Source organism: Danio aesculapii, chromosome 12, assembly GCF_903798145.1.
Source record: "Danio aesculapii chromosome 12, fDanAes4.1, whole genome shotgun sequence".
NCBI classification, from domain to species: Eukaryota; Metazoa; Chordata; class Actinopteri; order Cypriniformes; family Danionidae; genus Danio; species Danio aesculapii.
The window spans coordinates 8,501,030-8,516,235 of NC_079446.1; the positions used below are offsets into that span (position 1 = coordinate 8,501,030).

The 15,206-nt window shown below is 36.9% G+C and overlaps 1 protein-coding gene across 1 annotated transcript in view; it reads left to right on the top strand.

The window, feature by feature from the left end:
- The first annotated feature begins 460 nt into the window (after positions 1-460).
- Positions 461-15,206, top strand: part of phyhiplb (phytanoyl-CoA 2-hydroxylase interacting protein-like b) — a 70,390-nt gene continuing 55,644 nt past the window's right edge. The window contains exon 1 of the mRNA XM_056469351.1: positions 461-640. Within this exon, the coding sequence (XP_056325326.1) occupies positions 532-640 (109 nt within the window). The 5' untranslated portion in view covers positions 461-531. The remainder of the gene's footprint in view (positions 641-15,206) is intronic.

The window sequence follows — 15,206 nt, forward strand, 5'->3', positions numbered from 1 at the left end:
ATTCAATGTGTTAATAATGACACCCCCTCCCCCCATAACTTATTATTTCTGAAAATTAGATTTAAGATTTATTTTTTTGATATTTGGACTACAAACCAGAAAAAAACTCCAATTAAGAAAAGTCTTTTGTATTGTTTTATCACTCCTCGTCGTGCTGTTATACTTAATATAAGCGGAGAATTACATCAATGCCATCAAATTGCACAAATAATAACATATTAATGACTTGGTAGTAGTAATTGACAGTACTTACAGCTCAAGTGGTGCTGTGATTTTATTTCTTAAATAAAAATGACCGGAGTGTAATTACAGTACAAGACGTCACTGCTCTTTGCCCTTGACTGTGTGCGCAGGAGAGATGAGCTCCGATGACGATGTGCTGACGTGGCTCTCATCAGCATCGCACAGTGTGGAAACCTAAAGGGAGAGAGGGAGTGAGAGCGAGAGAGAGAGAGTGAGAGAGAGAGAGTAGATCTGTCCTGCGGCACTGCAGTCACTCTCACTCCCGGAATATCGTTCATTATAGGCTCAATGATGGAGGTTCCACGCGTGGGACACAGTATCAGCAGCCCCACGAGCCCGTGCGAGGACATGATGAAGAATCTCAGCCTGGACGCCATCCAGCTTTGTGAGAGAGAAGGTAAGAAAGTGTGTGTGTGTATTCCTTCGCTATATTCTCCAGTCGTTTTGCCACCAGAGTGGAGGAACAGGAAGCATTTGAGCTTTTCAATAGTAAATGCATGCAAAACACAAAATGCAAATGCTTTAAAGGTCCCTCAATCTTATTTGAGGGAGGTTACTCAGCTATTCTGTCATTTGGCTGGAGCTGTTTTGGTGTGTCATTGCATTTGAGCGTGCACGCGAAAATATTAAGGATTATTAATACGCACAAATCGATTTTAACTTTTAAAAATATTTATGTAAACAATTTCCCTCGGAGTGCATTGCGTTAAAGCTGTCTAGACAAGAAAGCGTTCTTTTAATTCATGCACGTGCTCGTTTTCTTTGACGTTTTGATGAATAATCCACGCGCATTTAAGGCGCACGCGTGCATTGATATAACATTTTGCTATTTGGAAAGAGACGTTTTCCGCGCATTAATATTCCATGCACTTGGATGCTGGTTTCAGTATGATGCTCGCGTATCGTTCAGCACCATGGACACGGTCATTGCGCGCGCACCACGCTGGAACAATACCGGATTGCAGCCGCGCGCATCTCAATCTATATACTGTACGTCCAGTGAGCAATTCACTCACACGCGTCGTAATGAAACAGCAGAATGTTTAGTCGATCCACACTCTGAATATGCTGATTCATGTGGCTGACACTACTGTGCGTATTTACCAAGTTCAGGATTGATGGTTATGGACAGGGTTTATAATGGGTGTATCCCAGTGCGTGCGTTTCCAGGCATACTTAGCCATTGATTTTCCAGAGAAAGGACTCTTGTGTTGTGGAAAGCAGTCTATGTGCTATAATACAATATACTGTGGAGATGTACAATATATGTGAAGAGGACAGTGGAGATATGAAATATACGGAGAGAACAAATATAAAGTATTTCATAAAAGCTCTGAAACATTTGCTTCTGTGTCATAATATTTTATAATTTACAGCTTATTTATGATTTTTTAAATATAATTGTTTATTTTTGTGCCAATTACCTAACATCTAGATGTATTCACTTTTCGTCCATTTGATATTGGCAGAGTATGTAGTAGGGATGTTACGATTCAGCTGACTCACGATTCGATACCATTCACGATACTCACGATTCGTTGTTCTGTTTGTCGTTTTGCAGTATTTACACACAGTTTGTGTTTTGTCTGGCACACACCACCGCTGTCATTTAACTCTGTCGCCCCACCTCTTGCTTGCCACTGATGTGCAGGTAAAGCGAGCTTGCGCCTGTAATCACAGCGCCCCCTCTGTTCAAAAAATGCATCACGATTCATTCAACATTTGTACCGATTTAAATAGTCACATATTTGAATCGATTTTCAACCGGCTCACGGTCAATCTTTACATCCCTAGTATGAAGTACTTCATATATATTTAATTTATAATAATATTAATATTACAATCATAATTAATAATAGTTATACTTGTAATTTGATTGATTGATTAATTTATATATGCTGTACATACACTCAAAAATTACTTTTGCTGGTTGTTCAAACTACTCTTAGCAGGCACACAACATCATAAGTCGTTAATACAAGGTTAGATTTAGATCGTGACATCAGGTGGCTAAAATTCATTGTCTAACTAGCGTCTAAGGACAACGTTATTTTGACGTCCAATAACACATTAAATGACGTTGATATTTGGTTGATTTTAGGTTGTGTTGGAAAAGGACCAAAATCCAACATCGAGTCAACATCTTAAACTAACGTCATATTGATGTCAAATACTGACATTTATTCGTCAGGTATGGCAAGCAAAATCCAACACCTCATAGACGTCAAAGTGGTAACATCCACACAACAATATGCTGTAGCATCTAGACATCCTAGCAAACTGAACAGACCTTTTATTCCCGGCTGCTTTGCGCTCGTCCTGTCTTGATTATATGATTATACACATGACTACCGGACATGTTAATGCGCGCAGCTGTCAATCAATATTGGTGGGCGGGGGGACCGCTCTCCTACGTAAAGTTGCGGTCGATCTGAAAACAGCTCCAATTGGTCCACCATTTTTATGTTGTTAAATTTGAAAAAAAAGCACTGGGTGTATTTATTTCACCCCAATATGACAGTTTATACACTATACTTACACACATTTTTGTCCAAACAGCTTGAAAAGTAGATTTTTTCACCATAGGTGCCCTTTAAATTCAACCCATTAAAATTGTTTGCAACAATTTTGCAGAATCATTGGTTTCAGTGCAAAATGCAACGCTTGCCTGACATTGGACACTGACATCGGTCTGAAGTCATTTCATTTCCAAACAACATGTAACGTCCCCACGCTGTTGTACAACGTCACTCTGAAGTCATGTTGACATCATATGCCTGTTGGGGAAACGACACAATTCTTGTGTTTTATGGGGACAACTTAAAGGTTTTATGTTCGATCCACTTAAATTTGTACAGATTAATAAATTAACTTAATTCCATCATGTTGTCCCGACACAAATCGATTTTGTGGAATCCAGCATGTTTTACAGTGTGTCAATAAATCTGGATATTTTTTCAACCTATTTTTCCTTGTGTATAATAATGGCTGAATATTTCAAATTGTAAAATGTGCTAATCAATCTTTAATGAATAATTTATTTGGCCCTATAAACTAATCTTCAGCCTCACCATTTTGCAATCAGTATCATAATGGCAAATTATCCCTGCCTTGTTAATTAGTTTATTCATTTGATATTCAGACATTTTATTTACACATTGGCCATATTTGCATTTGTTAAATTGCATTTGTCTCTAGTAATCTGTTTTGCTTTTTAAAAATATAAAAAAATTAATGATTTACTAATAATTCACTGAAAAAAATGGTTCATTGGATTTACTACATTTTTAAGGTAAGTAGTTTCAAACTATTTATAATGGCTGAATTTAAACAAACAAATTAAACTTAGTAATGTTCAACTTAATTTGTTTGTATAAATTAGGTAACCACTTACCTTATAGATATAGTAAATCCAATTAATCATTATTTTCAGTGTATTAGTGCAAGACAAAATATGCTTTTACTTAGTAAACTGGTCCCAGTGCTAAAAAAACAACAACACAATCCGGGAGTTTTTTTGGGAACAACCTAATGGTTTCATGTTCAATCCACTTAAATTTGTACAAACTACTAAATTAACCTAATTCCATCATGTTGTCCCGACACAAATTGATTGTGTGGAATCCAGCATGTTTTACAGTGTACCAAGTCAATAAGTCTGGATATTTTTCCAGCCTATTTTCCCTTGTGTATAATAATGGCTGAATATTTAAAATTTCAAATTTAGTTAATCAATCTTTATTGAATAATTTATTTAGCCATGTAAATTAATTGTCTGCCCAACCATTTTTCTATCAGTATCATAATGAATGATTATCCCTACCTTCTTAATGAATTCATTCATTTGTCATTCCAACATTTTATTTTCACATTGGCCATATTTGCACTTGTTAAAGGGTCACACAACTCTCTATTAAACTGTTTTGCTTTCAAAATAATGTAAAAAAATAAATAAATAAATTATTCACTAATAATTCACTGATAAAATTGTCTTTTGTATTTACTACATTTTGTAAGCTAAGTAGTTTTTAAACAATTTAAAATGGCTGAATTTAAACAAACAAATTAAACTTAGCAATGTGCAACGTAATTTGTTTGTATAAATTAGGTAACCACTTACCTTAAAGATATAGTAAATCCAATTATTCATTATTTTCAGTGTCCTAATGCAAGATGAAGACAATTAACTGTGTATTAAATGCATTTCTGGGGTCTTATTTAGTGAATCGGTCTCAGTGCTGCAAAAAAACATGCTTTGTGTGAGCATGAACAAAATTTCCTAAGAGCTCTGTTTTGTATTCTATACCGGCTCTGTGCAGAGGAACTCGAAGTCCCTTCAGCAGTGCTGTCACAAGACAAACAAAGAGAGAACGTTCTTATTGACACGGTCCATGCAGTGTAGCATCGATGCTGTCACAGTCCTTTGAGGGAAATAATGGGTGCAGACACGCACTCTATTGATTTAGATTTCGCTGTTAAAAGAATTGATCTTATATGGACTAGCAAGCTGTGATAAATAGTTGATAAACAGTTTCATATTGTAAATAATATTGCACATTTCATACAATCATATTGCTTTACACTGTTAGGCCATTGAAGCATCAGCTCTTTCCTTTTAGTCTCTGAAATGGTCCACCTTCCATGAAAACCTACTGTGCTTTGTTTGGTCAGGTGGGCCTACTATTCTCTGATTGGTCAAGTGGCCATGCTCTGCTCTAATTGGTCAGATAAATAAATTTATTGTGACGGATCTACCAACACAATCTCACTGCAATTCGTAACTTTGATTTAGTGGTTAATTCGGATGAATTTCTATGATCTCATTCGTACAATTTAGTACGATTTGCTTATCACCCAATGACGGTTGGGTTTAGGGATGGGGTTTGGTGCCATGCCTCCTTTTTAAAATCGTACATTTTCGTACGACTGAACGCTGATCAATTTGTAAATGAATTAGCCACTAAACTGACAAAACGTAAATACTTATGTCTCCTCGTGAGATCAGGCTGGATCTACATCTAATAGTGCATTTCGGAAACCAAAAGCTCATTACCATTTTTAAATTTTACCCTCAAAATCTTCCTCAGCACTTGTAAACACTCATACGACCAGTAAAATGGTGCCAGTTTCACCTTATTATTTACTTTGGAAGTGAGTTTGCTTTTGTATGACAGAAAACAGGTTAACTGTTGACAAATTTGCCGACAACATGAGATAAACTCTTCCAGTTTTCATCTAAAACTGTTCAATTCAACTAAACTGTTCACTGACAGCCAAGGAAAATCATTCTATCATAATGAGCATTACTTTTGTGTTTTTATTTTTACTCTTAAACTTCGGACTAACTCGGACTAAAGATAATTAACCAGACAAGTATTCCAAATCAAAGTGGGCGGAGCCTTAGAGCCACGTCTACCTATTACAAAATCACAAAGTGCCAATGACAGTTCGAAGTTGTTTATCAGCATTTTTCCTGAATGTTTTTTTCAATCCAAAGTCAAGGCATGTTTCTGACCTTTCACCCTTTCGATTTAGCCTGATGTATATTTTGCCATTGAGACCGGATTTACCAGCATGATCTCACGAAAAAACGTATTTATTTTATGTTTTGTGAGTTTAGTGTCTAATTCGTACAAACTGGCATGAGTTCAGTCGCACAAAAATTTATGATTTTTAAAAGGAGGTGTGGAACCTAACCCCACCCGTCGTTGGGGGATGAGCAAATCGTAATAAATTTTACGAATGAGATCATTCAAATTCAAATGAATTAGTCACTAAATCCCGTGAGGTAGTGTTGGAATTACTGACGACTAATTTTGGCAGTTTGGCAGTTCTACAGCTTAGATTGGGCACAAAAAATAAAACCCGACCCTACCCGAGCCTATGCACCTTGTGTCTGAGCCCGACCCGGTCCGACACATTAACTGTATTTATGAGCCCGATTTAAACCTGACTATTTTACATTCTCAACTACAATTCTGAGTTGTTTAATTTACAGAAATTAGTTCAGATTCATCTTAATAAATACTGCAACAAGTACGAAGCATGTAAACTGCATTGTTTGTTTATTCAGAATGGATCGTAACAAAAGAGGACATTGAAGGCTGACTATCATCCTTTCTGCCATAGCAAGCCTGTTTCATGTGTCTGTTCATTGTGGAGGTCCCTGCTTTTACACCTCTTTCACACCGCACGCGCGAGCAGAGTGTAAGCAACGCGTGTTTTGTTTTCGATGTTAACAAATTAGAGCTTTCATGCATATTTGAGTCAGGTCAGGGTCAATACTGTGCTCACGCAGAGAATCTAAACTCTAGGCAGTACTTTCATTTGAGAGATGTTAATTATTAAATGGCCACTTTAATCTTTGCAGACCTCTAAATGCACATTATGTAATTTTCTCCACTAGAGGGCATGTATACACAACAAACAAAGGCATAGTTTGATGACGCTGTGACTGAGTGTGGAATCGTGGGAGTTGTGGTCTACATTACAGTCTATTGCGACACGGAAGCAGCACATTATTGTTGTTCATTCTATTATTTTATTATTTTTTTATTGTTATTTTAGTCTATTTTATAATGTGTGTTTTTGTTTTGTTCAGCACTTTGGTCAGTCCCAAACTGAAGTTAAATGTGCTTATAAATAAACTACTTACTTACTTACACAGCTTTTTAGTATGTCACAGTCTACCACTTACAGTTCTACTGGTCGTAATCAATGGTTAGCATATACATTTTATGGTTCTGTTATAATGCTGCTTTCTGCAGTCTAATAAAACACACAACATATTAAAGTCTTTGGTTTGCAGTTTTCTATAAAACCAAACTGGAAATTTAGGATGTGTGACATCATTAGAATGGCAACGCAGTACACACACACAAAAAAAGATTTGAGAAACATTTGGGATAATGTAAGTACATAAGTTGGCAAAACATTCATTAATTCATTTATTTTTCTTTGGCTAAGTCCCTTATCACGGTGGAATGAACCACCAACTATTCCGGCATATGTTTTACGCAGCAGATGCCCTTCCAGTCACAACCCCGTACTGGGAATTGGCCAAACATATAGCATTTTTTAATGAAAATAAGCTTACATATCATGCCTTTAAAGCACATGGACAGAGTCTAATGTGATTAAATAATGAATCTTGGACAATGCATGACCCAGGTGTGGCAAAGGAGGAACATGACGAAGAAATGATGAACATGACTGAGTCACAATGGGTACATTCTGTCTCGACCCATCTGTCCTTTGAGTTTTACTGCCTTATTAACACTCCTACGCTCCTCCCCTCGTCATTTGTGTTGGCATAATAATAATAAACATCTGCGTTTAGAGGAGAGGTTAGCAAATTTATACATTTATAGGGAAATTGATTAACCCTGTCATTGGAAAAGATTACTGCTGTACTGCAAAAATTGTACTTTCCAATGTAGGCTGAAATTATCATGGCTAAACTACTATACTGTACGAACAGGCGACCACAATAAGGGAATGATTCTTATCTTTATTCAGACCAGTGGTCAGCAAAAATGGGCTTTTCAGTGGCTTATTATTAAACTTAACAGATTTATCTATCATTACTAACCCTAAACCAACCCCAATCCCTAAAGCACCACATTAATTCAACCCAAAAGATTTTATAATTAGACTATTAATTCATTCATTTTCCTTCGGCTTAGTTCCTTATATATCAGGGCTTGCCACAGCGGAATGAACTGCCAACTATTCCAGCATATGTTTTATGCAGCGGATGCCCTTCCAGCCGCAACCCAGTGCTGTGAAACACCCATACACTCTCACATTTACACACACACACAATCATACACTATGGCCACTTGAACAGTTTATTGATAACTAGCCTAATCAAAGAAAATTTTTAACTGAGCTCTGTGAAAAGAGTTTTGTATGGCCTACAGTCAAAAATGTAATAATAGAGCCATGGCTGTGGCGATTGGCAGTACTGTGTCTAAAATGAAAGTATTTCTTTTATCAGAAAACAATAAACACAATTATCCTAGGCGCAGCATTGTATTAGATTTTAGCAAATATGAACAAAACATGGAGAAAACACCTCCACCTTCAACGGAGAAACATTGAGTCTTCTGCCTTCAGAATTGGCCACTACAGAGAATGAAGCTTGGCTGCCCCCTACTGGTAATCTAATTCCTGAGTCACAGAATTTCCTTGAGTACTGCAGATAATCGCAGTTAGTCATGGCATTCTGTTCCCTGAGATGTGTATTTCCCCCCATCTATAAGGCAATTACAGACAACCTAACCAGTCTGATCTCACAAGGAAACGCAACTATTTTACGTTTTGTCAGTTTAGTGGCTAATTTGTATAAATTTGTATTATTTTTAAAACAAGGTGTGGCACCAAACCGCGCCCCTAAACCTAACCATCATTGGAGGATGAGCAAATCATACAAAATTGTACAAATGAGATGTACGATTTCTTACGTATTAGCAACTAAATTAAAAAGTTACAAATTGCTGTTAGATAGCACTGGATGAACACCAAAAACTAGCCTGATCTTACTAGGAAACATAAATATTTTACATTCATTCATTCATTTTCCTTTGATTTAGTCCTTTTATTAATCAGGGGTGGCCACAGCGGAATGAACTGCCAACTTCTCCAGAATATGTTTTACACAGCGGATGCCCTTCCATCTGCAACCCAGTACTGGGAAACATCCATACACTCTCATTCACACACATACACTACGGCCAATTTAGTTTATTCAGTTTACCTATATCGCATGTCTTTGGACTTGTGGGGCAACTGGAGCACCCGGAGGAAACCCACCCCAACACGGGAAGAACATGCAAACTCCTCACAGAAATGCCAACTGACCCAGCTGAGGCTCAAACCAGACACCTTGCAATGTTTAGGTTGTTCTCAAAGTGTTATCTCCACGATAAAATTTAAATGTTAAAAGCAAAAAACAGTTGATTACCAGTCCAATAAAACAGATGCAGGATTGATGGCTCTCTTTGTATCAAGCTTCTTGTGATCTTTCGCTCCCATTGTCCCAAAATTTTAAATCATCTGAATTACTCATAAGGTTGTCTCACTGTAAATGGTTAGTTCACCCGAAAATGACAATAACAGTAGGTCATTAATTACTCTCTCCCATGTTGTTCCAATCCACTGAGACCTTCGTTCATCTTTAGAACACACATGCAATATTTTAGATGAAATCCAGGAGCTCTCTTATACTCCATAGACAATCGTATCAGTCCCAATTATAATATCGGTCCCCATACAGCTAACAAATTTCCATGAACTTTGATTTGTAATCAAAATAAGCTCCAAAACCACTTTTGTGCATCAAGAAAACTGTAAAAACAACTCTGTCTTCATTATCAGCTCAAAATGCATGTTTACTACAGGCAATTCAACACACTACAGTGTTTCACTACAATGTAAAAAAAAAAAACGGCAGCTGTGGTTGCCAGTACTTTACCGTTAAAAATACGGTACAAACTGTAAAAGTAATTTCTCATTTTTACGGTAAACTACCGTATTTCATTCATTTATAGAGGTAATATGTCTGTTTTTTGAATTACCAACATCTACACATCTTTTGTTACACAGTTAGACACGTTAGCACAGCCATATGCAGGTGGTTATGAGTAAGTTACATAATGAACCATTTCTCATCTCTAATAACTTTTCCCACAAGTAGAAAAGTGTATCAGTGTGTAGAAGGCGCTCAGTGTCATTCACACAGCTACTAAACACCAGTATAGTAACACGCATAAAATTAAAGTCATGAAATTAACATTGTTTATCAACATTAGATGTAACATAAATCTCTAATGTACATAACTGATGGGGAAACAACTAAAAACATCCATAGTAGTGTCAACAAAAAGAATAAAAAGTGATGTGGCATACAGGGAATTCTGGGAAAGTCAATTTACGGTTATTCGCCGTATATATTAAGGAAACACACCGTTAACCAGGTTACGGATTTTTACCTCAAGCATTTTTACAGTTTTTTACCGTTGAAATCACGGCCATTTTTTACAGTGTACAGACTAAACACACTCAGTAATCAGAGTTGTATTTACAGGAATTTCCCCCCCTAAAAAGTGTCTTTGTATGCTTACAGTTGAAGACACTGAAGTCATATAAAAGGTTTTGATCATTGTTTTTGGACTTTGAATATCTCTGGACTGTTGTTGTCTTCATGTAAAATATCTCAGTTTGTGTACCAAAGATGAGCATGAGTAATTAATAATAGAAATTTTGGGGTGATCTAATCTTTTAAAATAAAAACAACATCTGAGGCAGAATATTGTACAATTGAAAGACATAGCAAAGCAATAATCATGTTTAAAATATCAGATCTTGAAATATTTAAGGAAGTACAAAATATTATATTATAATACATTGTTCCAGTGTATTTTTTACTCATTTGATGTTACAAAAGCATCAACAATTTGCAATACAGACTAAAATTGATGAATAATGAACATGATTTAAATAGATATCTCATAAATTCAGTCATAGTGCCAAAAAAAAAACCCTGAACACCACCATTTCCCGAAAATGACTCAGATGTTCATTTGCAGCTAATTTATGACCTTCCTATTAATGATTCAGCCCAATATGCTAAGTTCACTCTCCATTAGAATTCAGCAGGAACGAGTCCATATTTCCATTATGTAATCATTATGAAACTGCGGATGCACTCAAGGCGAGCTTGTGCTTCTGAAACACTGAATACTCTGAGGACCGGCATCCATTTGTGAGCAGAGAGATGAAAAAAAAAATAGACGAGCTTCTCCAGTGCTGCAGGACTTCTTAATATGCATGCATTAAAAGGGGCGTTTCTGCATTTTTGCCCCCTCGGGACGGGCCTCAGATGGGCAGTCTTTTGTGTGAGGCCTAATATACAGGAGCTTGTTTTAATATACAGCTCTGGCCAGCTGTGTATGTGGGGACTGGCTCCAAAAGAGGGGCCACCATCTGCCAAGCCACCCCGCAAGTGAAAGAAACAATTTAACATGGCCATCAATTTGTTAATTGTGTCCACAGTGCACGCAGCAAAACAGAGCAGGCGGATAATGAAGCTGATTCATGATTATTAGGCTATTCTGAGACAAACATGCTGCTGGAGACCCAAAATAAATGAAGTTTAACTATTATGGGTTAAATCCAAGCGGCAACCTCCTGCTTTCCCTCGTGAAGCAAATGCGGAAGGGTGTGGCCACTTGAGTGACAGCTAGGTCTCACTGGTCACCGTCATGTATATGAACTCGGCATATACATCGCATTTTTGTGTTGTTTTATGTTGCTTTACACAGTCAGTTGCTTTTTGGAATTATATCCTACAATTATCAGATGATATAGCATGCTGTGTGCACTTAACTGTGCTCACAAACCATTCACGTGGCCTCCGTTATCCAGGTGAGTGAAATTATACACTTATATACCATCTCCATAAATGCATTTGTTTTATTAAGATCATTTATCATTTATAATGTTCTTTAGAACTGTAATGCACAACAGAATCTGACAGATTTATTAGCTGTAGGCTATAGGACAGTCATCTGAAACGTTGTCTTACAGTGTTATGCCTGGATTTCATAAATAGTCTTGCATTTACTAATAAATGATAAGTTGGCGGTTCATTCATGGCGACCCTGGATTAATAAAGGGTCTAGGGTCTAAGCCGAAAAAGAAAATGAATGATAGAACAAGACACACACACATACATACAGTATATATATATATATATATATATATATATATATAAATATATTCTCCTCGGCTTAGTCCCTTTATTAATCTGGGGTCACCACAGCGGAATGAACTCCCAACTTATCCAGCACATGTTTTACGCAGCGGATGGCCTTCCAGCTGCAACCCATCTCTGGGAAACCTCCATACACACTCATACACTACGGACAATTTAGCCTACCCAATTCACCTGTACCACATGTCTTTGGACTGTGAGGGAAACTGGAGCAGAGAGAAAGCCCACCAAGATCGACATGTTTAGACATTATTATTATTATTATTATATTATTATTATTATTAAATCGTATACGTGTACAGAATCCTTTAGGAAACAGCGTATATTTATCAGTATGGAGCTCATCAAACAGTCACGCTCCGCTAGATAAACTGACTGTTTTGAGGAATGCATAGGAAAAGCAACAGCGCCTGTAATGGAAATGAAGGGAATCCCGCCGTTTTTGTATTCATTTCAAAGTGTTTCATGTCTAAACAAAATGAAACACAGAATATATTCATATTTAAGAGCAAAGGGTGTCCCCTGGTGGTTCGGCGGTATGGGTTATAGGGAGGATTGGCCCTTTAATGTTTATTGTCACCCATCATAGAAAGACTGAAATTACGGTAGAAATACGGAAAAATACCTTTACGGGATGATAGCTGGATAGAACTGTAAAATACAGGAGAATCCCGTGAAAAACAGGAGAGTTGACAGGTAGGAATCAGACAATCTCCTGGTTTGGCATGAGCACTTTTCGCTTAGCTTAGCATAGCATAGGCCATTGAATTAAATTAGACCATTAGCATCTTGCTAAAAAAATTCAATAAAGCTCGAAATTTAAAGCTTGCGCCTTCTGTAGTTACATTAAGTACTAAGATCGACAGAAAATGAAATGTTATTTGATATAATCAAGAAAACTTTCCATCCGTTCATTCATTCATTCATTTTCTTTTCGGCTTAGTCCTTTTATTAATAAGGGGTCGCCACAGCAGAATGAACCGCCAACTTATGCAGCATATTTTTAACGCAGTGGATGCCCTTCCAGCAGCAACCCAACATTGGGAAAACTTTCCATCCATTCAAGCTTTAAATAGGAAATTATTGAAACTCCTTTAAAAAATTTTTGAGAGAGATGCTAACGGTCTAATCCGATTTAATGATCTATGCTAAGCTAAGCTAAAAGTGACCTGGAAATTGGCTGAATGGATTCAAAAATGATAAATCTCAACAGTTTAACTCTATAGGGTAGTCGTAAGATGAGCTTACTTCATTAAAAAAGTGGAGTGTTTCTTTAAATCCAAATCAAATGTAGACAAAAAGCCTCAAAATTGCAATGATTATTTTTAAAGCTCTAATAAAAGCTCAAGATCATGTCCTTGAGCTCCAACTTTTAATGTTTTTCCATCACTTCAGGCACAAACATCACACCAAACGAAACACCATGCCAGGCTTGCTTTTCTCAGATCACATCTTGATGGTGTTATATCTCTGGCATCACGCTTTCACACTGTGTTTGTGTGTGTGTGTGTGTGTGTGTGTGTGTTAAGTGTTAAGTTACATGCCACACTGCTGCTCTATTATGAGAAACAGTCATATGATCATTTACTTTCGCCGCATGCTTCTTAGACAGGCTTATCTTTCACTCGAGGTTAAAGACTGAACATCTTAGCCTCCTCCATCTGTAAACTCATATCCGAGATGAGGTTGGGTTAATCTTTGCTGTTTGTGTGTTGTTTGCATGTTTTGCTAAAAATCCTCTGCATAGATTAGTGGTTCTTGGCTGGTTTAACTTGAGGAGGATTTTTCATTGAGTGGCAGTAAAAATTTAAGGGATAGTTCATGCAAAAATGAAAATTCTGTCGTCATTTACTCACCCTCCAAACCTGTATGAGCTTGTTTTTTATGTGTTGAACACAAAAGAAGATATTTTGACAGAAGCTGGAAACCAGTATCTTATATCTTCTTTAGTGTTCAACAGAAGACCTGAAGTTCTATATGGACAGTGTTTTTTGTTGGAGAACACGCATTGACAGCTTGTGCACACAAGTATAACAGAGGCTTTAGTTTCTTTAAGAAGGCTGAGATTGTATGGGGTGGGTAGCAATATTTTGCTTGTTTTTTACTTTTTATGCAGCACTTTTTTTGCCCTGGACAAATTTCCTCTCGGGGACAAATAAAGTTTATGCATCCTAATAAAGATATACACAAAAGTTTGGAAAAAGTAAGTGGCGTAAACAGTGTAAATTTTCATTTTTGGATGAACCATGGCTTTAAGTCTTTTTAGGTGTTTTTTGAATTTTCCTTTTTGTATGTTGAATTTTAAGTTGATCTATACAGTCTGTTGACTTTTTTGAGTGAGTTTATTAAAAATTTCAGAAATACTTGAACTGCTTTAATATTACCATGAACTGCACATATGTATTAACTGACACACTGTAAAAATGTAAATGACAAAAGTAAAGACAACAAATATTTTTATGTTGCTTTAACTTATTTTTATAAGTTAATCTTGTTTAAAAAAATTATAAGTTTTACTCTAAATATTTTTTTATAAGTTAAACTTAATATTTTTAGTCAGTTTGATTGATGTAAGTTGAGATGACTAGAAAACTTCCAACCCAGGCTCTGTGGATACATACTCATGTCTACATTTCTGGAGACCTTGAAGTATGTACCCGGTGCTTCATTATTCCAAGTGTAAATTGAATAAAATATTTCCAGAAGTGTCGCCATTGTATGACAAATGTCAGTTTTTAGATTCCAACCTGTCTCATTCCTCTGTCCTAAAGGGCGATGCAGTGGGGCATTAGGTAGTGCTGTCGCCTCACAGCAAGAAGGTCGCTGGTTCAAGCCTCGGCTGGGTCAGTTGGCGTTTCTGTGTGGAGTTTGCATGTTCTCCCTGCGTTCGCGTGGTTTTCCTCCGGGTGCTCCGGTTTCCCCCACAGTCCAAAGACATGCGGTACAGGGGAATTCGGTAGGCTGAATTCATCATACCACCCCATAGCGTTCATTTTACAGACAAAATGCTGCCAGTTGTACATTTGAGTGCATATTTTGTGTGTCTCCAGAAATGTAGAGCTGGGTATGTATTCACAATGAGCCTGTTTTGAAAAGTTTATTTGATTTAACTAAAAAAATTTAAGGCAGCAAACATTGTACAGTGCAAGACATACAGTACTGTAGCAGGCTGAAAATTGTGTTCATG